Source organism: Arachis duranensis, chromosome 6 (genome assembly GCF_000817695.3).
Source record: "Arachis duranensis cultivar V14167 chromosome 6, aradu.V14167.gnm2.J7QH, whole genome shotgun sequence".
Classification (NCBI taxonomy): Eukaryota; Viridiplantae; Streptophyta; class Magnoliopsida; order Fabales; family Fabaceae; genus Arachis; species Arachis duranensis.
In genome coordinates this window covers 96,085,900-96,103,922 of record NC_029777.3, presented here as the reverse complement: position 1 = coordinate 96,103,922, position 18,023 = coordinate 96,085,900, and the positions used below count along the sequence as shown (strand labels likewise).

At 37.6% G+C, this 18,023-nt stretch overlaps 3 protein-coding genes across 3 annotated transcripts; 2 read left to right on the top strand and 1 right to left on the bottom strand.

The window, feature by feature from the left end:
* Positions 1–11,244: 11,244 nt before the first annotated feature.
* Positions 11,245–11,799, bottom strand: LOC107494733 (putative fasciclin-like arabinogalactan protein 20). Its single transcript, XM_016115769.1, has one exon. It carries the CDS (start codon positions 11,797–11,799, stop codon positions 11,245–11,247), a length of 555 nt encoding a protein of 184 aa, XP_015971255.1.
* A 783-nt stretch (positions 11,800–12,582) lies between these two features.
* LOC107494798 (ribonucleoside-diphosphate reductase small chain) lies at positions 12,583–13,940 on the top strand. Its single transcript, XM_016115836.3, has one exon. It carries the CDS (start codon positions 12,706–12,708, stop codon positions 13,693–13,695), a length of 990 nt encoding a protein of 329 aa, XP_015971322.1. The 5' UTR covers positions 12,583–12,705; the 3' UTR covers positions 13,696–13,940.
* A 186-nt stretch (positions 13,941–14,126) lies between these two features.
* Positions 14,127–17,307, top strand: LOC107494803 (uncharacterized). The gene is made up of 7 exons (XM_016115841.3): positions 14,127–14,321; positions 14,437–14,480; positions 14,883–14,940; positions 15,537–15,630; positions 16,200–16,284; positions 16,364–16,429; positions 16,978–17,307. Exons 1-7 carry the CDS (start codon positions 14,231–14,233, stop codon positions 17,089–17,091), a joined length of 552 nt encoding a protein of 183 aa, XP_015971327.1. The 5' UTR covers positions 14,127–14,230; the 3' UTR covers positions 17,092–17,307.
* The last annotated feature ends 716 nt before the right edge of the window (positions 17,308–18,023 follow it).

Genomic DNA, 18,023 nt, shown 5'->3' with positions numbered 1-18,023 from the left:
GCAGCCGCCCCTGCTTTTGCTTTCTGCCTTCTGATTCTTCTTATTCTTTTTCTTTTTCTTCTAGGAGAATGATGATGATGAGGGTATTTTGGTCTAAAAATTCGGGAAAGGATGATTTTAAAGCGTTTTTAAACATTGAGGATGATTTTAATAAAAAAAAGATCGGGGACGATTTTGATTTCGACCCCAGACCTTGGGGATGAAAAAAGTACTTATCCCTATTAATAACATAAAAGAGTTTCAAAACTCCAAACAATAGAGGAGTATTGTAACATTTACCAGATTGATGCGTGCTGCTTAGCTTACTCAACTAAATTCGCGCAGTGGTTCCATTCACCACGTGTATAGATTTGTTACTTGATAAGTTGATATTCTAATTGTAATATTGTCATTTTTTGAAATTGAGTTTTCAGTATTATAGTAATTTCTCGATTTCTTTTCGATAGTAACTCAATAAATAGAATAATGAACTAGCATTTTCTTAATTAAGATAGCAAAAATTGCGTCTTTTATTATAGAAATAGATGATTTTACGTGTTTGTAAGTGTTCCGTCCGTGATGGTCACGCCGAGATATAGTGGCTCCTCAGAGCAACGAGCTGCCTTCGTTGAACGATAAAGGGAGCGAGTGAAATAAGTGGTTCTTAGGATAACAAGGGGGTGATGAGATAAAGAGTCAGGGGAGTAATGTCGATGAACCTCTTTACTCGTTGGTAAATTAATGGCTGAAATTAAATGTTAATATATATGGGGACACGCAACCTTTTGAAGTGATCTAATGAACGTGCTTTTTAGTATTTTTGTGACCGAGTTTTTTTCATGGTTGGTCGAAGTATGATGGACGTATAATAGCTCCCAAACTTGGCGTGCCTAGGGCCATTTTGGGTGGTATTGGTGCAAGTCCCCAAACTTCACCGGTCTCTCTCTCTCTCTCTCTCTCTGAACTTTGCTCATTCCACCTTCCCATGATGATTTAATGGATGTGTCTTATTAAAGGCTGAGGTTGAATGTTAATATATATGGGAACACATAATCGATTAAGTGATTTAGTGATGTCTCAATAACTTTTTCTTTTTCCCAAGTTAACGTACAAAAGTGCTTAGTCAAGTGAAGAAGTGTGTATCCCTCCATTTTCTACAAATGAGTAAAAACAGTTTGTTTATTTTTTTCTACACTTATGGGTTCTATCTTGGTGTATTTGAGATGGGAATGGGTAAAGCTGAAGTGAAAGTAGAAGGAAATGTCCCTTACAGTTGGGTTGACGAGGACGTTAGGGGTCGGGTTTCTTGTTTTAATGATGTTGAGTCTGTAAATTAATTAGGTTTAGGTGTGTTGGTCAGGGAGGGAAGTAATATAAGAATTGAAGTTCTACCATGCCAGGATAGTGATCGTGTATGTGAAAGGTTGGATGGTTGGCCTTATGTTTACCTATATAGTTGCCTGCTTACTGAATTGGGCATGAAACTTCCCTCTATAGATTTTCAATGGGGGGTGTTGTCTTGACTTAATTGTGCTCTGACACAGTTACATCCCAACTCGTGAGATTTTGTTAGATCTTTTGAAAATTTGATGGAACTGTTAGAACATCCCCCGTCTTTAAGGGTTTTTTTTGTTTCAAGCCAAACAGATTAGGAGAGGGTTATGGGTTAACTTGAGTAACTATCCAGGTAGGAGTATTTTTGGGTTACACAACTCCTCCTTCAAGGACTTTAAAGTGATGCTTGTTAAAATTAGGAGTGTGCCTGAGGAGTATTAGTTTTATTTGAAAGAATTCTTGGAAGAAAGGTTTCCATTATCTTGGTCTCCTAAACATGTTCAAATTTTAGATGTTGAAGATAGGTGTGTTGATGATAATTTAGTGATGGAGTTTTTGGTATCTGAGATGAGTTCTTATGATATGTTGCTTGTTTCTGAGTTATTAAAGTGGGATACTGATAGACACTCTGTGTTGGAGTATATAGGTAACCATAACTATTTAAAGATGTAATTAATGTGGGCTGTTGTTTGTTAAATGATGGTAATATCTTATTGTGTTTGTGACAGGGGAAAAGGCGTCGACCATTACGACGGTTGGTTTGAAGGTGTTTTTCAGCTAGAGTAAGAAAATTGAAGGATTAACAACCAATGTCGGAAAGGAAACTAGCGCAGAAGTTGCACAATCCGAGTTAAACCGTAAAAGTAAACGAAAGAAGGGTGAGGCCTTGGTAAAGGAGAAAGTGGCCAAGGTCATTAAACTTAAAGAAAGTGATGATGTAAACTTGGAGTTAGTGGAGAGTCCTTGTAGATCACAAAAGAGGCTGCATGAATATGATGAGGATGATAGCATAAGGTCTTTTTGGTCTAATCTGTTTCCTTTCTTTGCTCTATCCGATCAATTTGGTCAATTTTCGGTGGATGTGAAGATGATTAACGAAGTCAGACATATAGGTGTTGCTCGTTACTTGTAGGTATTTTATACTTGCTTTTTTTAGTTACTTTTTCTTTTTTTTTTCTTAGTAGTGTTTTCTTTATAGATTATTGGTGCTCGTCTTGTGTTGGTTGGTCGGACATAAGAACTGCCTTTTGAAAAGGAAGAATCAAATGCTATTTCTATTGAGGGATTGACTAAGGCTATGGAAGAGAAGGAGAAGGCAGTAAATGACTTGTCTTTGTCGCTGAAGTTGAAAGAAGTTGTGCTAAGTAGCACGAAAGGGAAAAAAGAATCCATTGAAATTGAGCTAAAGGAATGGCAAGTTGAGGGAAAACGACTTGCTCCTCGAGTGAAGGATTTGGAGACCGAGGTGTATGAAGCGTTTGCCCAAGGGTTTGATTGGGCAGTGACACAAGTCAAAGTTGTTTTCCTGAGACGGACGTCGAAAAAGTGGATGTGACTAAAATTGTATCAAATGGGAAGCTGGTTGATGACGATGCCATAGTTGAAGAAGATGGAAGCTCAAGCATTGGTGATAAAGAAGATTAAGCTTGGCATTTGTAATAGCTTGTGGTTAGTTTTGATAGACATTATTTATTTTGAATTTGCTTGGACTTGTGGTTGCCGATTTAAATATCGGTTTGTTTATATGTTGATAGTATCCGAGTATGAAACTCGGTTAGTTCCTTTGGCTGTTTTGTTAACAACTTTAATGTTTTGACAATAATTTCATAGTTGTATTTTGGAAACATTCAAGGGTGGTTGAATTGTTAAATTGCTTTGTGTACATGATTGAAAGGTATATAAAGTTGGTTGGGCGTCCGACCTCATCAAAACCCACTCAGAGTAAAAAACAATATGAAAAAAAAATCTTATGAGTGGAAAAAAGAGTACCTTCACTCGCCGTTTGGACTCAAGTTTGATACAGCTTTAGTGATGAAACATTCCACATTCCTGAAACTAGATCTCCTTTAGTGTTTGTAACGAATAAGCCCCCATTCCGAGCATTGTAGTAATGTGGTAGGGCCTTTCCCATGTCGTGGCTAGCTTACCATTGCCTGTGGTCTCCGTTCCTCTTCTGTTCGTCGGAGGATGAGATCGCCTAATTGAAAAGCTCGGGGGCAGCACTCTTTTGTTATGTTTTTGTTCAATCAATCATTGTATTGCCCTTTGCCTTAGGGTGGCAACTTCTCTATCTTCCTTGGCGAGGTCTAACTCTGCTGTTCTGGTGGTTACGCTGTTGTAGTCGTTGTATAGCTCAGTCCTTAATGTTAGATGGACGATCTCTACAGGTATCATTGGATCTGCCCTGTGTACTAGTTTGAAGGTTGTCTCTCCCATTGTTGATTGGACTGTGGTATTATAGCTCCACAATATTTTGGAAATAAGGTCGGCCCATTGCCCCTTTGTGTCACTGAGCCTTCTTTTAATAGCTTGTGGTATGACTCGGTTGGTTGACTCCGCCTGTCCATTAATTTGGGGATGTTCGACTGAACTAAAATGGTGTTTAATATAAAAATTCTGTAAAAAGGAGGCGAGATTTATGGTCAATGAATTGTCTACCATTATCAGAAATTATCTCACCAGGTATACCGTATCTGCATATGATTTGTTTCCATAAGAATGATTGTATCTTTTCTACTATTATGTGTGCCAGTGGTTGTGCTTCAATCCACTTGGAAAAGTAATCTATTGATACTAAAATAAATTTTACTTAACCTGGTGCCTTTGGAAAGGGTTCGAAGATATCTAGACCCCACCTATAAAATGCCAGCTTACCTCAGTGCTGTGTAGTACTTCAGTGGGGGTATGTATGACCGTGGTGTGCTTTTGGCAATTGTCACATAAGTTTCAAAAGACTAATGAATGGAAGTTATACAGTCACCTCAGTCGCTCTTGGCTCGTCATATGACTTTGGGGCTCCCGCTGCCTGACGTGCTACTAACTTATATTAGGTAGGCTGGGTTCAGACATGCAGTGGAGCTAAAAAATTTCATCTTCGATAATATCTTACTCTCTGCATTTGTGGAACGGTGGAAACTAGATACCCATACTTTTCACCTTTTGTGACGATGTCACTATCACACTCCAGGATGTGACATACCATCTTGGATTGCACACAAATGGTGATCCAATAGGTGGTTGCACTAGAGATTTTCAATAGTTCCATAGCCACCCCCACATTGTAGTGGGTTGAGGATTTGCTTGGTGCTAGGTCTCCATCCCGATTTGAGGACAAGAAGCAAAATTTTCGGACTGAAAATAACTTGACTCAGGAACAGGGTTGCCCACATTACACCAGGAGCTGATGTAGCTACTCTCTGCCAGTATGCCAGATGTTACTTACTTATGTTGATCGGGGGATATTTGTTTACGGACAAGTCAGCCAACCTTGTCCCCCCTCAGATGACTATCGCTTCTAGAGGACTTTGATAGTTGCAGAAGGTTGTCATGAGGCTTTGCGTTACTAATGCACACCTATCATTCATTGTGCAGCACTGCCCGATGTGATATGACGGAAATTGTCGGGTGCATGCCATTAGTCATGTCGTGGATCTAGCTTTTTGTACTACCGTATACGATATTTTCTGATCTCCTCTTGCTTCGAGGTAATTATTTAATATTTTTGTTGTAATATTAAGAATGTGCTATATTAAGAACTAACTGCAATTTCTCAATTATTAGGTTGGTGGAACTTGAACAACAAACTCGAGACCACCATCATGCCAAAGGTCTTAGATTGCGACGCAGGTTGAATGCTCTCAGATTTGATGAGATATGATGTGTGGAATCTTCCTATGTTATATACAAATTACTCTTCTAGTGATAAATAGAGTATTATGTGTGTTTCTAGTTCCGGTGGAGACCATACGATGATCCCCAGCTACAGCAGATGGCTCCTGACTATATTAGGAGCACTGGACAGATTCACGGAGAGTTGTGGTGCTGTTAGTGTGCTTTCACTTTGTGGAGTTCCATCATGTGGACAGGGTAAAGAGATAACTCGGTGGTCAGCAGCATCGGCCAGAAGACCTGGTCAATGTGGATAAATTCTTGTTCAGGATGACTCAGAGTGACGATGTGTGGTGGCCTGAGCAATACCATGCTGGTATGATATGTGGTATGCCAACAACTATTGTTTGCATTAAAAGCACTGCAAATGGCTTGAGATCTATCGTATATGAGAAGTATGTCGTGTTGCGGGGTGACGTGCTACCTTAGGCTCGTAAGAAAAAATGACCATGACTTGATAGACTCAGATTTCACCAGTGCAAAGGTGATGGGCAGAATGTTGTTATTTCCATCCTTGGCAATAACAATTAGCAGCACACTCCCGTATTTGTTATACAAGTGTGTCCCATCGACCAAAACAAACGGCTTCCAATGCTTAAACGCTTCGATACACAGGGGAAGGCTCGAAACACCTTATCAAGCTGGCTAAAATCTCCGTCAATTATGTTTTTATTGTAGTGCGAAACTGCAACACAATCATGTGTGGTACCAGGAAGGCAGTGGGACAAAGCTTGTAACTGAATGAGAATCTTGTACGACTCTTTCAAATCGCCATAAATCTGAGCGATCTCTTCTGCTTTGCCATCCACACCTTTCAATATGATGGCAAAATGATAACTTTGTTTCATTGCACTTTGCAATACTGGGATGGATACAGATGGATCAGCATGTATAATTGGTAGGATAATAATGCAAATTAGACTGATATCCTATTGAGCATGATCTTGAGACATGGTTGGCGCCAACAGGCATGTGACCCCTAAATCTCCGCACCTCCCTACAACAGAACTTATAAATTTCAACATCTAAGACATATCTTAATTAATATTAATTTAATTCTATAACGTGTTAAATACAATATTTACTAGTAGTTCAGATTCTGTCGAAGTGCTACACACAGACTCCATGGACACCCAATGAAAAATTGCTTCCATCAACAATGGTATTTCAGCCTATTCGACTCCACGACCCTGTACTCGGCATTTCTTCAAATGATGTAATTTTTTACTGCCAAGAGAACATCATCTTTACTCCTAAATATGTGGCCCACTCAAAATTCTACACCTCTATCCATATTGTAGTCTTCATTGTTGCCAAAATTGAAAGGGTCATTTAGTTATATCGCATCCAAATTAAGAGTTTGATAATGGCTTGGAACTTCTAATAATTATGAAATGGGCAACATGGGAGGAAGAAGAAAGCGAATACCTCTACCGATTGGAGTATCTGGTACATTCTCCCCAGAGGACTCACTTTCGTTGGACAATCCGGTGTCGGTAACATAATCTGAATCAAACTCGCTCAATTCTACGTCAACACTATCCCGCAGATTGGCGAAGTGAATCGGCCTCGTCAAGACTGCGACTACATGGGGTATTGAAGAAGACGGCCCAAACCCACTAAACACGTCACAGACTTCAACATACAACTCCATCACATGTTGTGGCATTAGTATACCATGCACATGAAACATTATACTGACGTGCTTATTGGCTTCAACCCAAAATGTCCTATTAATAAAACCTCGACTAGGCAGCACTGATAGGAATCTATATGCTGCTCGACCAACTTCTTTTAAATTGATTGCCCTTGTGTTGCTTAAGATGACATTCTTAAGTGCATCTAGCTAGAGAATCAATAAAAAAATACACAACATCACATGTGAATTATACTAAAAAATTACTCCCTCATCATCGTTTCTGATGATCCCATTAAGATCACTTAATTCATCCAAATAATTTTAGTGACTAATATAGACATTACTTCGTTTATAGTTCCATCACATGTCAATAATTGTGAGTAAAGATGCAAGTGAAGAAGAAGATTTGGAAAACAAAACTAAATGGGGTAATTTCAAATTAATTATATAAAATTATAAATTATCCGTTTATAACAATACAAGTAAAAAAAACTAGAGAAAGTCTCACTTCCATCTTTTGAGAGGTGCTAAAATAACACTCTATTCTTCTCTATTTGTAAAATGTACATTTATCTCCCTTGTAATTTTTAAAAAACTTTATCTTTAATCCATTTTAAATTTTTTGTGTTAACTAATGTTAACTTTATTCATTTTTCAAAAAAAATAAATTGATTTTTACAAAAATACTCTTTAGTAAAAATTTTATTATTTTGTCATTAAATTTTGCTTACTATAATACTTTTTAATAAATTATTTTTTTCTAGATAACCATTAATAATTTTTTAATCTATAAAAAAATTTATTAACAAAAATTTGGTTGGTTTGTGATATCGAAAAATTAATAGTAAAATAAGAAAATAATTGTTAACGAAAATTTTGGTAAAATCACAATTTAATAATTAAAAAATTATTGAAGGATATATTAAAAAATAATTTAATTATTAAATTTAAAAAAATAGTAAAAATAGAATTTAATCAATAAAAAATAAATTTATCAAATAGTATTTTGGTATGCAAAATTTAATGACAAAAAAATAAAATTTTTGCTAACGGATATTTTTGTAAAAAATAATTTATTTTTTTTGAAAAATGGATAAAATAAACGTCAGTTAACACAAAATATTTAAAATAAATTAAAGAGGAATTTTTTTTTGAGGTAATGACCAAATCAGTACTCAAAAGATTCAAATGCTGACATTTTGGTACCTCACTATTGTTATTGACAAAATGGTCCTTAAAAGATTTTAAAATTTGACAAGCGTATCCACGAGTTCGCCGGAGCACATCTCCGACAAACACAGTGCTGACATGGCAACTACATTTTGATGACATGGCAAACCCCCTCCCTCCCCCCTCCCAACCCTACTTCTTCCTTTCTTCCTTTCCAACGCACTTCTCCTTCTCCTTTCTTCTCCCCTTCCTGAATGCACTCTTCCCCCTCCCCAACCCTAATCCTTCCCTCCCCCTCCCTAACCCTAATCCCCCATCCCCAATGCACTTTTCCCCACTCAATCCAAAATCCCCCTTTCTGAACCCCAATCCCCTTCCCTTGCCCCTTTGAATTCTAATCCCCTTCCCAACACAGTGTCTCACACTCTTAACTCACTCTTCTCTAAAATAGCAGTGGAGTTCAACCTTTTCAGTCTTACAGAGCCAGTGTCATCGACACCGCACTGTCGTCATCTCGTCGTCGGGTCTTCTGCGACCGCCAGTGTCGTCTATCTCCTTCGTGGCATTGGTTGTCTGTGCGCCTTCACCGCTGTTGCCTTCACTGCTTGTATCTGCTTGCTGCTAGCTCCTAGTCGCTGCCATGCCTCCTCTGTCTGGGTTCCATCTTGCCTCCATCGTGTCGTGTCCCCTCTGTGTCTGGTGTTCTTCTTCTATTCTTGCTTTTGATGGTGTTGTATTAAGTTTTATTTTATTTTATTTTATTTTATTTTGATTATTGTATATGAATTGTTTGTTTTCTCTAAGTTTTATTGTTATTAATTTTTTTGAATGATAATTTAACCTAAAATTTTAGAACAATTCATGATTTGGGGCAACTCTGTTGATGTTGAGGTTGTTGTTGCTGTGAATGGTAGTGTTGAGAGAGGGAGAGTGGAGTGTGCGTTGGGAAAGGGGGAGTGGTGGAGATTATTGTTGCTGTTGATATTAAGGCTATTGTTACTGCGAGTGGTGGGGTTGAGGGAGGGAGGGGTAGTGTGCGTTGGAGAGGGAGCGTGGTGGAGGTTGTTGTTGCTGTGAATGGTGGTGTTGAGGGAAAAAGGGAAAGTGTACGTTGGGGAGGGGGTTGTGATACGACGGGGACTACAATGGGGGAGAAGTGTGCGTTGGGGATGGAGGCTGTGACAGGGGGGAGAGGGAAGGGGAGGGAGTGTGTGTTGGGGAGAGAACTTTGGGGTGGTTTGCCATGTCACCAAAATACGGTGGCCACATCAGTATTGTGCTTACCAAAAATTTGTTTCGGCGAGTTCGGGGGCACGCTTGTCAAATTATAAAATCTTTTAAGAACTATTTTGTTAATAACAATAGTGAGGTACCAAAACGTCAGCGTTTGAATCTTTTAGTTATTGATTTGGTCATTACTTCTTTTTTTTTAAGTTATAAATGAGGAGAATGTATATTTTATAAATAGAAGGGAGGAGAGTGTTATTTTAGCATCTCTCAGAGAGGAGAGTAGAATTTTCTTTTAAGATAAACTACTACAAAAAAAATTAATTACTAGCCATTTTTTTGGGGAACAAGAAGATGAATAAAAAATAGAATTAAGATAGATGTAGTGTGATAAATGATTGATCTAAGAAGTTATTTATATAAGCATTTTTCGTTATATATCTAGAATAAAGAGATCCCAATTTATTTAAACACGTATCCCGGGTATAATGTCTCCATACTATTTATGGACATATCCCAAGTACAGTAACTGAAAATTGTTTATGGCTGTATTTCGGGTACAGTACTCTCGATTTATGCACAATGCAATGTTGGCTGGGCGTTGAGGAACGACAACGAGATATATGTTCCTTCTCTGTTGTGTACCTGCATTTTGAGACACCATGAAGAGGGAGAGAGCTGAGAGAAAATCTAAATTAGGACTTAGTGTTTTGTTTTAAAAATTTGCAAAACGGTGTAGTTGAGGTAGTTTTTGGAAAATTGGTCGGATTTCAATTTGGTTAGACCGACTATTTTTCAGCCGATTTAACAGTTTGATATTGATTTTTAGAGAAGGCAATTTTCCTTGTTGTCCGAGCCATTGCAGCCACTGGTTCCTGGTTGATTGGCCCCTTCGACCAGTTTAAACCAGTTTTTAGAACTTTGCATAGAACACATATTTTTTAAGTGGTTCAGAAACTACTTAAGTCAAAGCTTTGAAACTAAGGAGCCACTTAAATAAAGATGTGAAAAACGTCTTTTTTTAAAGATGTTTTTTAAAATTTAAAATTTAACATATATAATCAATTAAACTGTATTTTTTTAAATGAAAATTAGACCGAATAAATCAGTTTAACTAAAATACCTCTATTATATGTATATTGAAAACTCTAAATTCTAACCCTATGACGACAGAGAAGAAAAGGGTTAGAACTTAGGATTGTCAAAATTAATATATAATAAGAGTATTTTAGTCATTTTCTATAATATGAATATTATAGTCATTTTTTATAAAAAAGTAATATTAATTTAGATCGATTCAAAATTCGATTCACCATTCTTGGTTAAATTAATTTATCTGGCCTAATTTTGATAAAAATAACACAATTTAATCGATTATATATGTTAAATTTTAATTATTAAAAAACATTTAAAAAAAAAAGACTACGTCTTTATGACTTATGAGAGTGGCTCCCTTGAAACTATATATGTTGGTTCTAGTTATTCAGTTACTAACCTTATCAATCAATGGTATGCTATGGTAAATGCCCTATTAAGAGTTTGAACTATCAAAGCCTTAAGAGTACTTCTTTAAGAGATTAGGATCAGAACTTAGAAGAACAAACAGACCATGCTATACGGATCCCTAAGAAATGCATGCAAATTGTTGTGCTTAATCAAAAATCATTTGTATACTGCTATAGATCAGTGACTGATCCATGTGCATATTTCAGATATGCAAGTTTGAAATGCTAAAGATAACAGATTGCAATATCTCAAAATATTCAAATTGAAAACAGATCCATATTGCTTTTTACAGAAAACAGCACATTGCATATACAAATCCAGTAAAAACCTATAACGGATTCAAGTATTCTCGATCAATTGCATATACAGATCCTAACCCTAAAAATTAGGATCAAGAATTGTGTAAAAAGAAAAGAAACGTTGTTTCCGGCATTCCGCTACTTCTAAAAAATGCGTCATTCAGAAACAGCTTCAGATAGCGCTTAGCATCTGCGACATCGTTACACTATGGTGTTATCAAGCAATCTACGGATTCCATGAACGACGACGAAATCGCTACGATGCATGTCCGGAACGACGACCAAAACGCCATTGACATACCGCACCATCCATGAAATCGTCACTCTGATTGAAAAATCGTTGGAGAATAACGTCGGCAGTAGAGTGTTGTCCGGGAGACTAATCAGGTCGCGCCACGTAAGCAGCCTCGGCACGACGTGCTTGCGGAAGATCGAGGAGTAATCGCTGATGTTCCTCTTGACGGCTTCGGGAAACGCCACGTCTAACGGCGCAAAGATCGTGAAATTGGTGCCGTTACGGTACTCTTTAGACAGCTGAGCATCAAGAAACGTGGCCATACAGGAGCAGCCATAATCTTTTAAGACGCGAGCTACGGCGGGCAAACGGATCAGCATAAGTGCGGACGGGTTCGAGGAGGGATATTTCTGGGACTGGGGATATGTTGAAGAAGCTATTGTCGATGGCGAAGTAGGGCAAGGATGTGGTGGGGAAGAGGGAGGTTTCGGACACATAGTAGTTTCTTTCGATAAATCCATTTACATCGAGAGGGGGGGTTCTGTTGAGGGTGGGAAAGATGAAGTTTGGTGGGAGAGACGAGATGTTTTCGATTGGGAGCCTTTGGAGGAGGATGAGGCATCGGAGGACGTTGATGTCGGTGGCGGTGGTTGCGGCAGCGGAGAGGAGGAGGAGGGTGAAATAGGTGATGAGGTAAAGAAGATTGCATGCGGTGGAATGTTGTTTCTCTTCCATATTTTCAAATTTAAGATGGTTAATGAGTTTGGAGATTGAGAAAGAAATTGGAAATTGGAAGGTTTGTTTTTGTACTGCTTCTTTGATTTTCTTGCAAAGAGAATTGAGGTGAGGCTTTGGTGCGAATGTGCGATGGTAGATGAGTGAAGTGGAATGGAAATTTTGGCGGGATAATAGAAAATAGGTGGGAGGGGGAATGAAGCGTACGCCGCACTCTTTTCTTGAATTTTTGTCATTTATTTTCATTTTTATTTTTATTGTGTTTAATTTCAAACCCTCTGAATGGCGCCAACTCGAATTTCCGACCAAAATTCCAATTCAAAATTCACGCTGCCCAAAGACAACATTACCCCTTTATTCATACACACAAACGGCGTAACTCTCTACACACACTACCCCCAACGGTAATTTTGCAACGGAACGGAAAAATCAACACATGAATTCCCCTAATTGCCCCACTAATTAGTCTTCTCCCGCAAGCTTCCCAAGCACACCACTCTAAAAATTTTAAAATCCCCGCTCCTATTTTCATCCAATTCAAAATCTTCCTTCCAAAAAATGGAAAAAAATATCCCAAACCCTTCATCGCCCAATATTTATTTAAACCCCCTCATCCACCATATTCCGTCACCATTCACCAACACACCATAAATAGAACTATATTCTCTTCATCCCTATCTCCATTTCCAATCATGCCTGCAATTCCAGAAGAGCCACTCCTTGCTCCAAACCCTGACAGATTCTGCATGTTCCCAATCCAATACCCTGAGATATGGGAAATGTACAAGAAAGCGGAGGCATCGTTCTGGACAGCGGAGGAAGTTGACCTTTCCGGCGACATCCGCCACTGGGAATCTCTCACCGACGGCGAGCGCCACTTTATCACTCACGTCCTTGCCTTCTTCGCCGCATCCGACGGCATCGTCCTGGAGAATCTTGCCGGAAGGTTCATGAAGGAGGTTCAGGTCGCCGAGGCACGCGCCTTCTACGGCTTCCAGATCGCAATCGAGAACATCCACTCAGAGATGTACAGCCTCCTTCTCGAAACTTACATCAAAGACTCATCAGAGAAGAATCGTCTCTTCCACGCAATTGAGACCGTTCCTTGTGTAAAGAAGAAAGCTGAGTGGGCCCTACGATGGATCGATGGCTCAGAATCGTTCGCGGAACGCATCGTCGCGTTCGCCTGCGTCGAAGGGATCTTCTTCTCCGGGAGCTTCTGCTCGATATTTTGGCTGAAAAAGCGTGGGTTAATGCCAGGTTTAACCTTCTCGAACGAGTTGATCTCGCGAGATGAAGGCCTCCACTGCGATTTCGCGTGCTTGCTGTACTCTCTTCTGAGGAAGAAGCTCCCTGAGGAGCGTGTGAAGGGGATCGTGAAGGACGCCGTGGATATAGAGAGGGAGTTTGTGTGCGACGCGCTTCCTTGCGCGTTGGTAGGAATGAACGGAGACCTGATGAGTCAGTATATTGAGTTCGTTGCAGATCGGTTGCTGGTGGCGCTTGGGTGCAAGAAGGTGTACAATGTTCAGAACCCTTTTGATTGGATGGAGCTTATTTCGCTTCAGGGGAAGACCAACTTCTTTGAAAAGCGTGTTGGGGAGTACCAGAAGGCTTCGGTTATGTCAAGCTTGAACGGTCACGGTGGTGTCCACGTGTTCAAGATGGATGAGGACTTTTAAATAACACCTGGATCACTTTATATATGCTCTAATTTTCCTTTACTCTGTTATTTAATATGTCTGATATATTGTATTCCCGTTCCCGCTTTTAGATTAGGTTTATGTGCTTTAACTCCTTTAGCCATAGGTTCCTTTTTTTTTTAATTGTTTTGTCTGTAATATTATGGCTGGCGAAATGATAAAGTATAAATTTAGTTTACCGCATTTTATTCGTATTCTAATAATATCATTATTTTTTAGCTTAATTTCTCGAAAAATATTATCACTGTTGATTATTGGAAAGACTATGGTTCTTTTTTCTCCTTAATGGGATTTCGTTCAGTTTTTGAAATGAAGTCTCTTTTATTTGAATGTTGATGTTCGAGGCAAATTAATGAAATGCGACTGTTATTATTTAGAGACAGTACGATATAATGAAATACAAGGGAATAAATAAATAAATAAATAAATAGTGCTAATGTTTTCGGGTGTAAACATTGTGGCCCCCATTCCTATTTCTTAGCAAGAGAGGTGTCTGTGGTTGTGAGCGTCTTCAATGGCCGCTGAGCTACAGAGCACTGGGATGATGTCCAGAGAACAGCTCTTGCAAGTTTTTGATCGATTCAATTTCCTTACTTCTCAACCTGGTATTTACTTCTGTTCTTATCTTCCAGGTTTTTGTTGTTTCAAGTTCATTAATTGGATTCCGTAGCGCCTTGAGTTTTGATTTCTTTGCAATTTGGTCTTGTTTGTGCTTTGCAGACGTGAAGAAAAGAATTGCAGATGCCGTACATAATGATAAGCAGGTGAATTTCTTCGGCTTCATTTTGGGAGAAATGATAGACAAATTTATGGTCTTTTGCTTGGTTTAAATTGGGCAATCTGATTCTTTTGCTATATTTGGAGTTATATTGATAATGGGTTCTGAAGAAGAAAATTTATGGACAGAATTGAACTTCCCTTTTTATCTTTTAAGCATCTTAACAAGGCTTATTGGTTGATTTTCTTGTAGCTGAAATTGTTAAGAGTACAACTAAACAAAATAACTATATAATCTGTCTGTGCTTGTGCTGATTTTCTATTTTGAGGACTCATGTTTGTATGATTGTGTCAAATAAACCACAAGTACTAGTATGTTTGTTTGTTTTTAGCTGGCATTTTGTGAATTGTGGGATTCTTAAATTTCTTTTACTATGATTGATTATCAGGAAGCTGTTGCTATGACTACCGCAATACAGGAAGAGATATTTTTGGAGATGGGTATTGGTAGGTTTTTTGATGTATTCTGAATTTCTGATAGAGTATGTTTGTTACTGAATATTGGTGCCTTATTTTTCATGTTAATCAGTGACATCATTATATAATAATTTAAGTAAATTCAGCTTAGTGCAAACTGCAGCAACACCAGCTATCCTACACATCTTTGCCGCTAATACTAGATGCTTGTCTGCCTAACAAATCATCCCGTATTCATCTGTTTCTTTTTTTCGTTATTATTTATTAAAATTATTTGCAAAAAAGCCACCCTACATGTCTTTTCCTCTGATATGTAAGAATGTGGAGAAACCTAGATATTTCTTTTATTTTCTTAGCCAAACTTGATGGTAATTTATGCTGAAATTGTGTTGTCAAAAGGAAATGTTCATACATGGGACTCAATCAAGCAACAGCAATTTGTGTATTTTACAAGTATTAATCAGAATTGTTGTATTTGCTAAGAAACCACAGATATAATCTAGAAATATTAGTGTTGAGTATTGATAACACTCACTAGGAACCAGCCATGGAAGAATGATATTAGTGTTGAGTATTTAAGGCCCATTTCGAATCTAGTACCTAACATGATATTATTTTTATGACAGATCCAAGCTTTGGTATTGCATGCCTTGGACAAATTACTACTGTGTATGAGAATGATCGGGATTTGGTAATTCAATTTTATAAGTTCCTTGCAAAGTAAGTACCCTTTCTCCTTCTACATGTAGAGCTGTTTCTTTGATTATTAGAACAAATTATGTACAAACTACAGAGTTCTATGTTACCATGGACATTTGCGTAAACTTCACCTAATTTTTTCTTGAGAATCCTTTGATGTTTATAACATCCATTTTCCCCCGATATTATAAAAGATGATGTTTATGGTATATTTTTCTGTGGGAGTCAGGACTGCATATGTGGACACCTGCTTAAATAATGTGTGTGGTTCATAGATAGAGCATGGCCATTCCATGTCTCTTTCTTGTCTAGCTCTGAGTTGTAATAACTTCGGAAAAATTGGAAAACATTTATGCTAGATTACCAGCGATTTATTAAGTGGGGAGTTTTTGACAGTGTGAAAACTGGATTCAGTTAGTCATGATTATCATCTGCTTGCTTTAGTAGTTTCAGTGTTTCTGTTCTCCTTTACAAGAGAGGCTATCTGGTAGGCTTCACATATGTCACTCTTATGGCTGCCATAGATAGATCAGTAAGTAGTTAATTTTTGCAAAATGGCCTTTCACTTCGATATGAAAATGATATGGTAGAGAAGAGATGGCCTGTGATGAAGCAGAGCTTGGAGAAGAAGAATTTGCAGAAAAACTGAAAAATCAACAAAAGCTTCAGGAACTGGTAAAATATATTTAATTCCCACAATTTTAGAATCTGTTTACTGTGTACACTTCTAAAATACCGGAACAAATTCATACAGCAACTAGAGATGCTGAAGTACATGCGGAAATTTCACTTGGACGATCAATCGGCTATCCTTGAGAAGGTAAAACACTGATTCTAAAGTAGAGAATTTATGTTGAATCATGCTGGTGAATGGTGATAAGTGATTACAAAAGTATATAAGTGGTTATCATTGGATACATCAACTCTGAATCTTACTACGGTAATTTTTATGATGTAAATTGTTAGCAGCACCTATATACCAGTTATATTGCATCATCTTGTCACACATAATGGTTTATTATGCTGACTTCTTGGGATGATCTAGAATAATACTTGAATGTCAAACCTGATTTGTAATAGGACAAGTCCAATTGAATATTTATGCGCTATATGCTCATATTTAATTTTATTGTATATGCGTTATCGGGTCACTTCTTCCAAATTACATGATTCATTTGATTGTGGTTCTTGGTGAACTGTCAGAGTATGATGTCTGTGTTAATATAAATATTATTTATGTAACATTAGACTATTTCAAGTTGGCTTGGCTTATTCACAAGATATCCCTCTGTAAAAAGGTTAAGTATGTTACTTAAAAGTAGCAGAAAATAAAACTCATATATGCATGTTCTTTTTCTGTTCTGCCAGTTACACCAGCAGATGGAAAATGGCGATTATGAGAGCGAGACGTCAATTTTGTCACCTGAGGTGATTGAAGAGTTTGTTCAGAGGAAGGTCTCCCCTGTGTTCAAGCCAAGGTAGATCCAGAAGACTTGCTGAGACATGTTTGATTCAAGTGTGGCTTTCACATGACACATGCCTTTTTGGTTTTGGTATTGTCCACAATGACACAATCCACAAGATGTATTATTTAGTCAATTTAGCTAACACTCGGATAAATTTTTGTACAATTTGAAGCACTTACTGCATTTCTACTCTATCTACTATCTAGTATTTTATTGGGAACTTGGTTATTAACTTATTATTGTTTTTTTTTTTTTTACGCTAACTTTTTTCCCTACCTCGTAGTGAATCCCTAATAAAAAAATTTTAAATTAGTATTGTATGTGTTAGAAAATGGAAAGCAAACTAAAGAAAAGTAATGTGACTTATCAAGTATGTTTTGATGATACAGTATATAAGGGTTTATGTAGATGTTTGTTAGAAGAATTAAAATAATAAAAGTATAATAACCTATAATAAATATATAAATATGCTAAATAAATATGATTGATGCTAAATAATCTAATTAACTCTAATTATACTCTAACATTTCTCCTCAAATTCAAGTGGAGTTAAGGATATCATCTTGAGTTTGGACACTAGAGTTCGAAAATGAGTAGGATGGTGAACCTTTTTGAAGATATCAGCAGTCTAATTTAGAGTCGCAACAACTACGAGATGAACAACATCAATAAAGAGACGTTGGACAAAATGACAATTAATCTCAATGTGTTTGGTGTGTTCATGAAAAACATCATTATTGGCAATTTGAATAGCACGGCGATTGTCACAATAAACATCAATTGGGGATGACTGAATGGCACCCAAGTCTTCAAGAAGCTAACGAATTGAGACAACCTCAACAGTGGTGTCAGTGAGATCACGGTATTCAGCTTCGGTACTTGATCGAGCAGTAAACGTTTGCTTCTTGGCTTGCTAGGAAATAAGAGAGTCACCAAGAAATAAATAAT

Bases quoted from the DNA above. Each gene is read 5' to 3' on its own strand.
- LOC107494803 (XM_016115841.3), top strand. From the start codon at position 14,231: ATGGCCGCTGAGCTACAGAGCACTGGGATGATGTCCAGAGAACAGCTC. The intron at 15,631-16,199 runs GTAAGTACCCTT...ATGATATGGTAG, and splicing joins TTTTATAAGTTCCTTGCAAA to AGAAGAGATGGCCTGTGATG. The intron at 16,430-16,977 runs GTAAAACACTGA...CTGTTCTGCCAG, and splicing joins AATCGGCTATCCTTGAGAAG to TTACACCAGCAGATGGAAAA.
- LOC107494733 (XM_016115769.1), bottom strand. From the start codon at position 11,799: ATGGATTTATCGAAAGAAACTACTATGTGTCCGAAACCTCCCTCTTCC.
- LOC107494798 (XM_016115836.3), top strand. From the start codon at position 12,706: ATGCCTGCAATTCCAGAAGAGCCACTCCTTGCTCCAAACCCTGACAGA.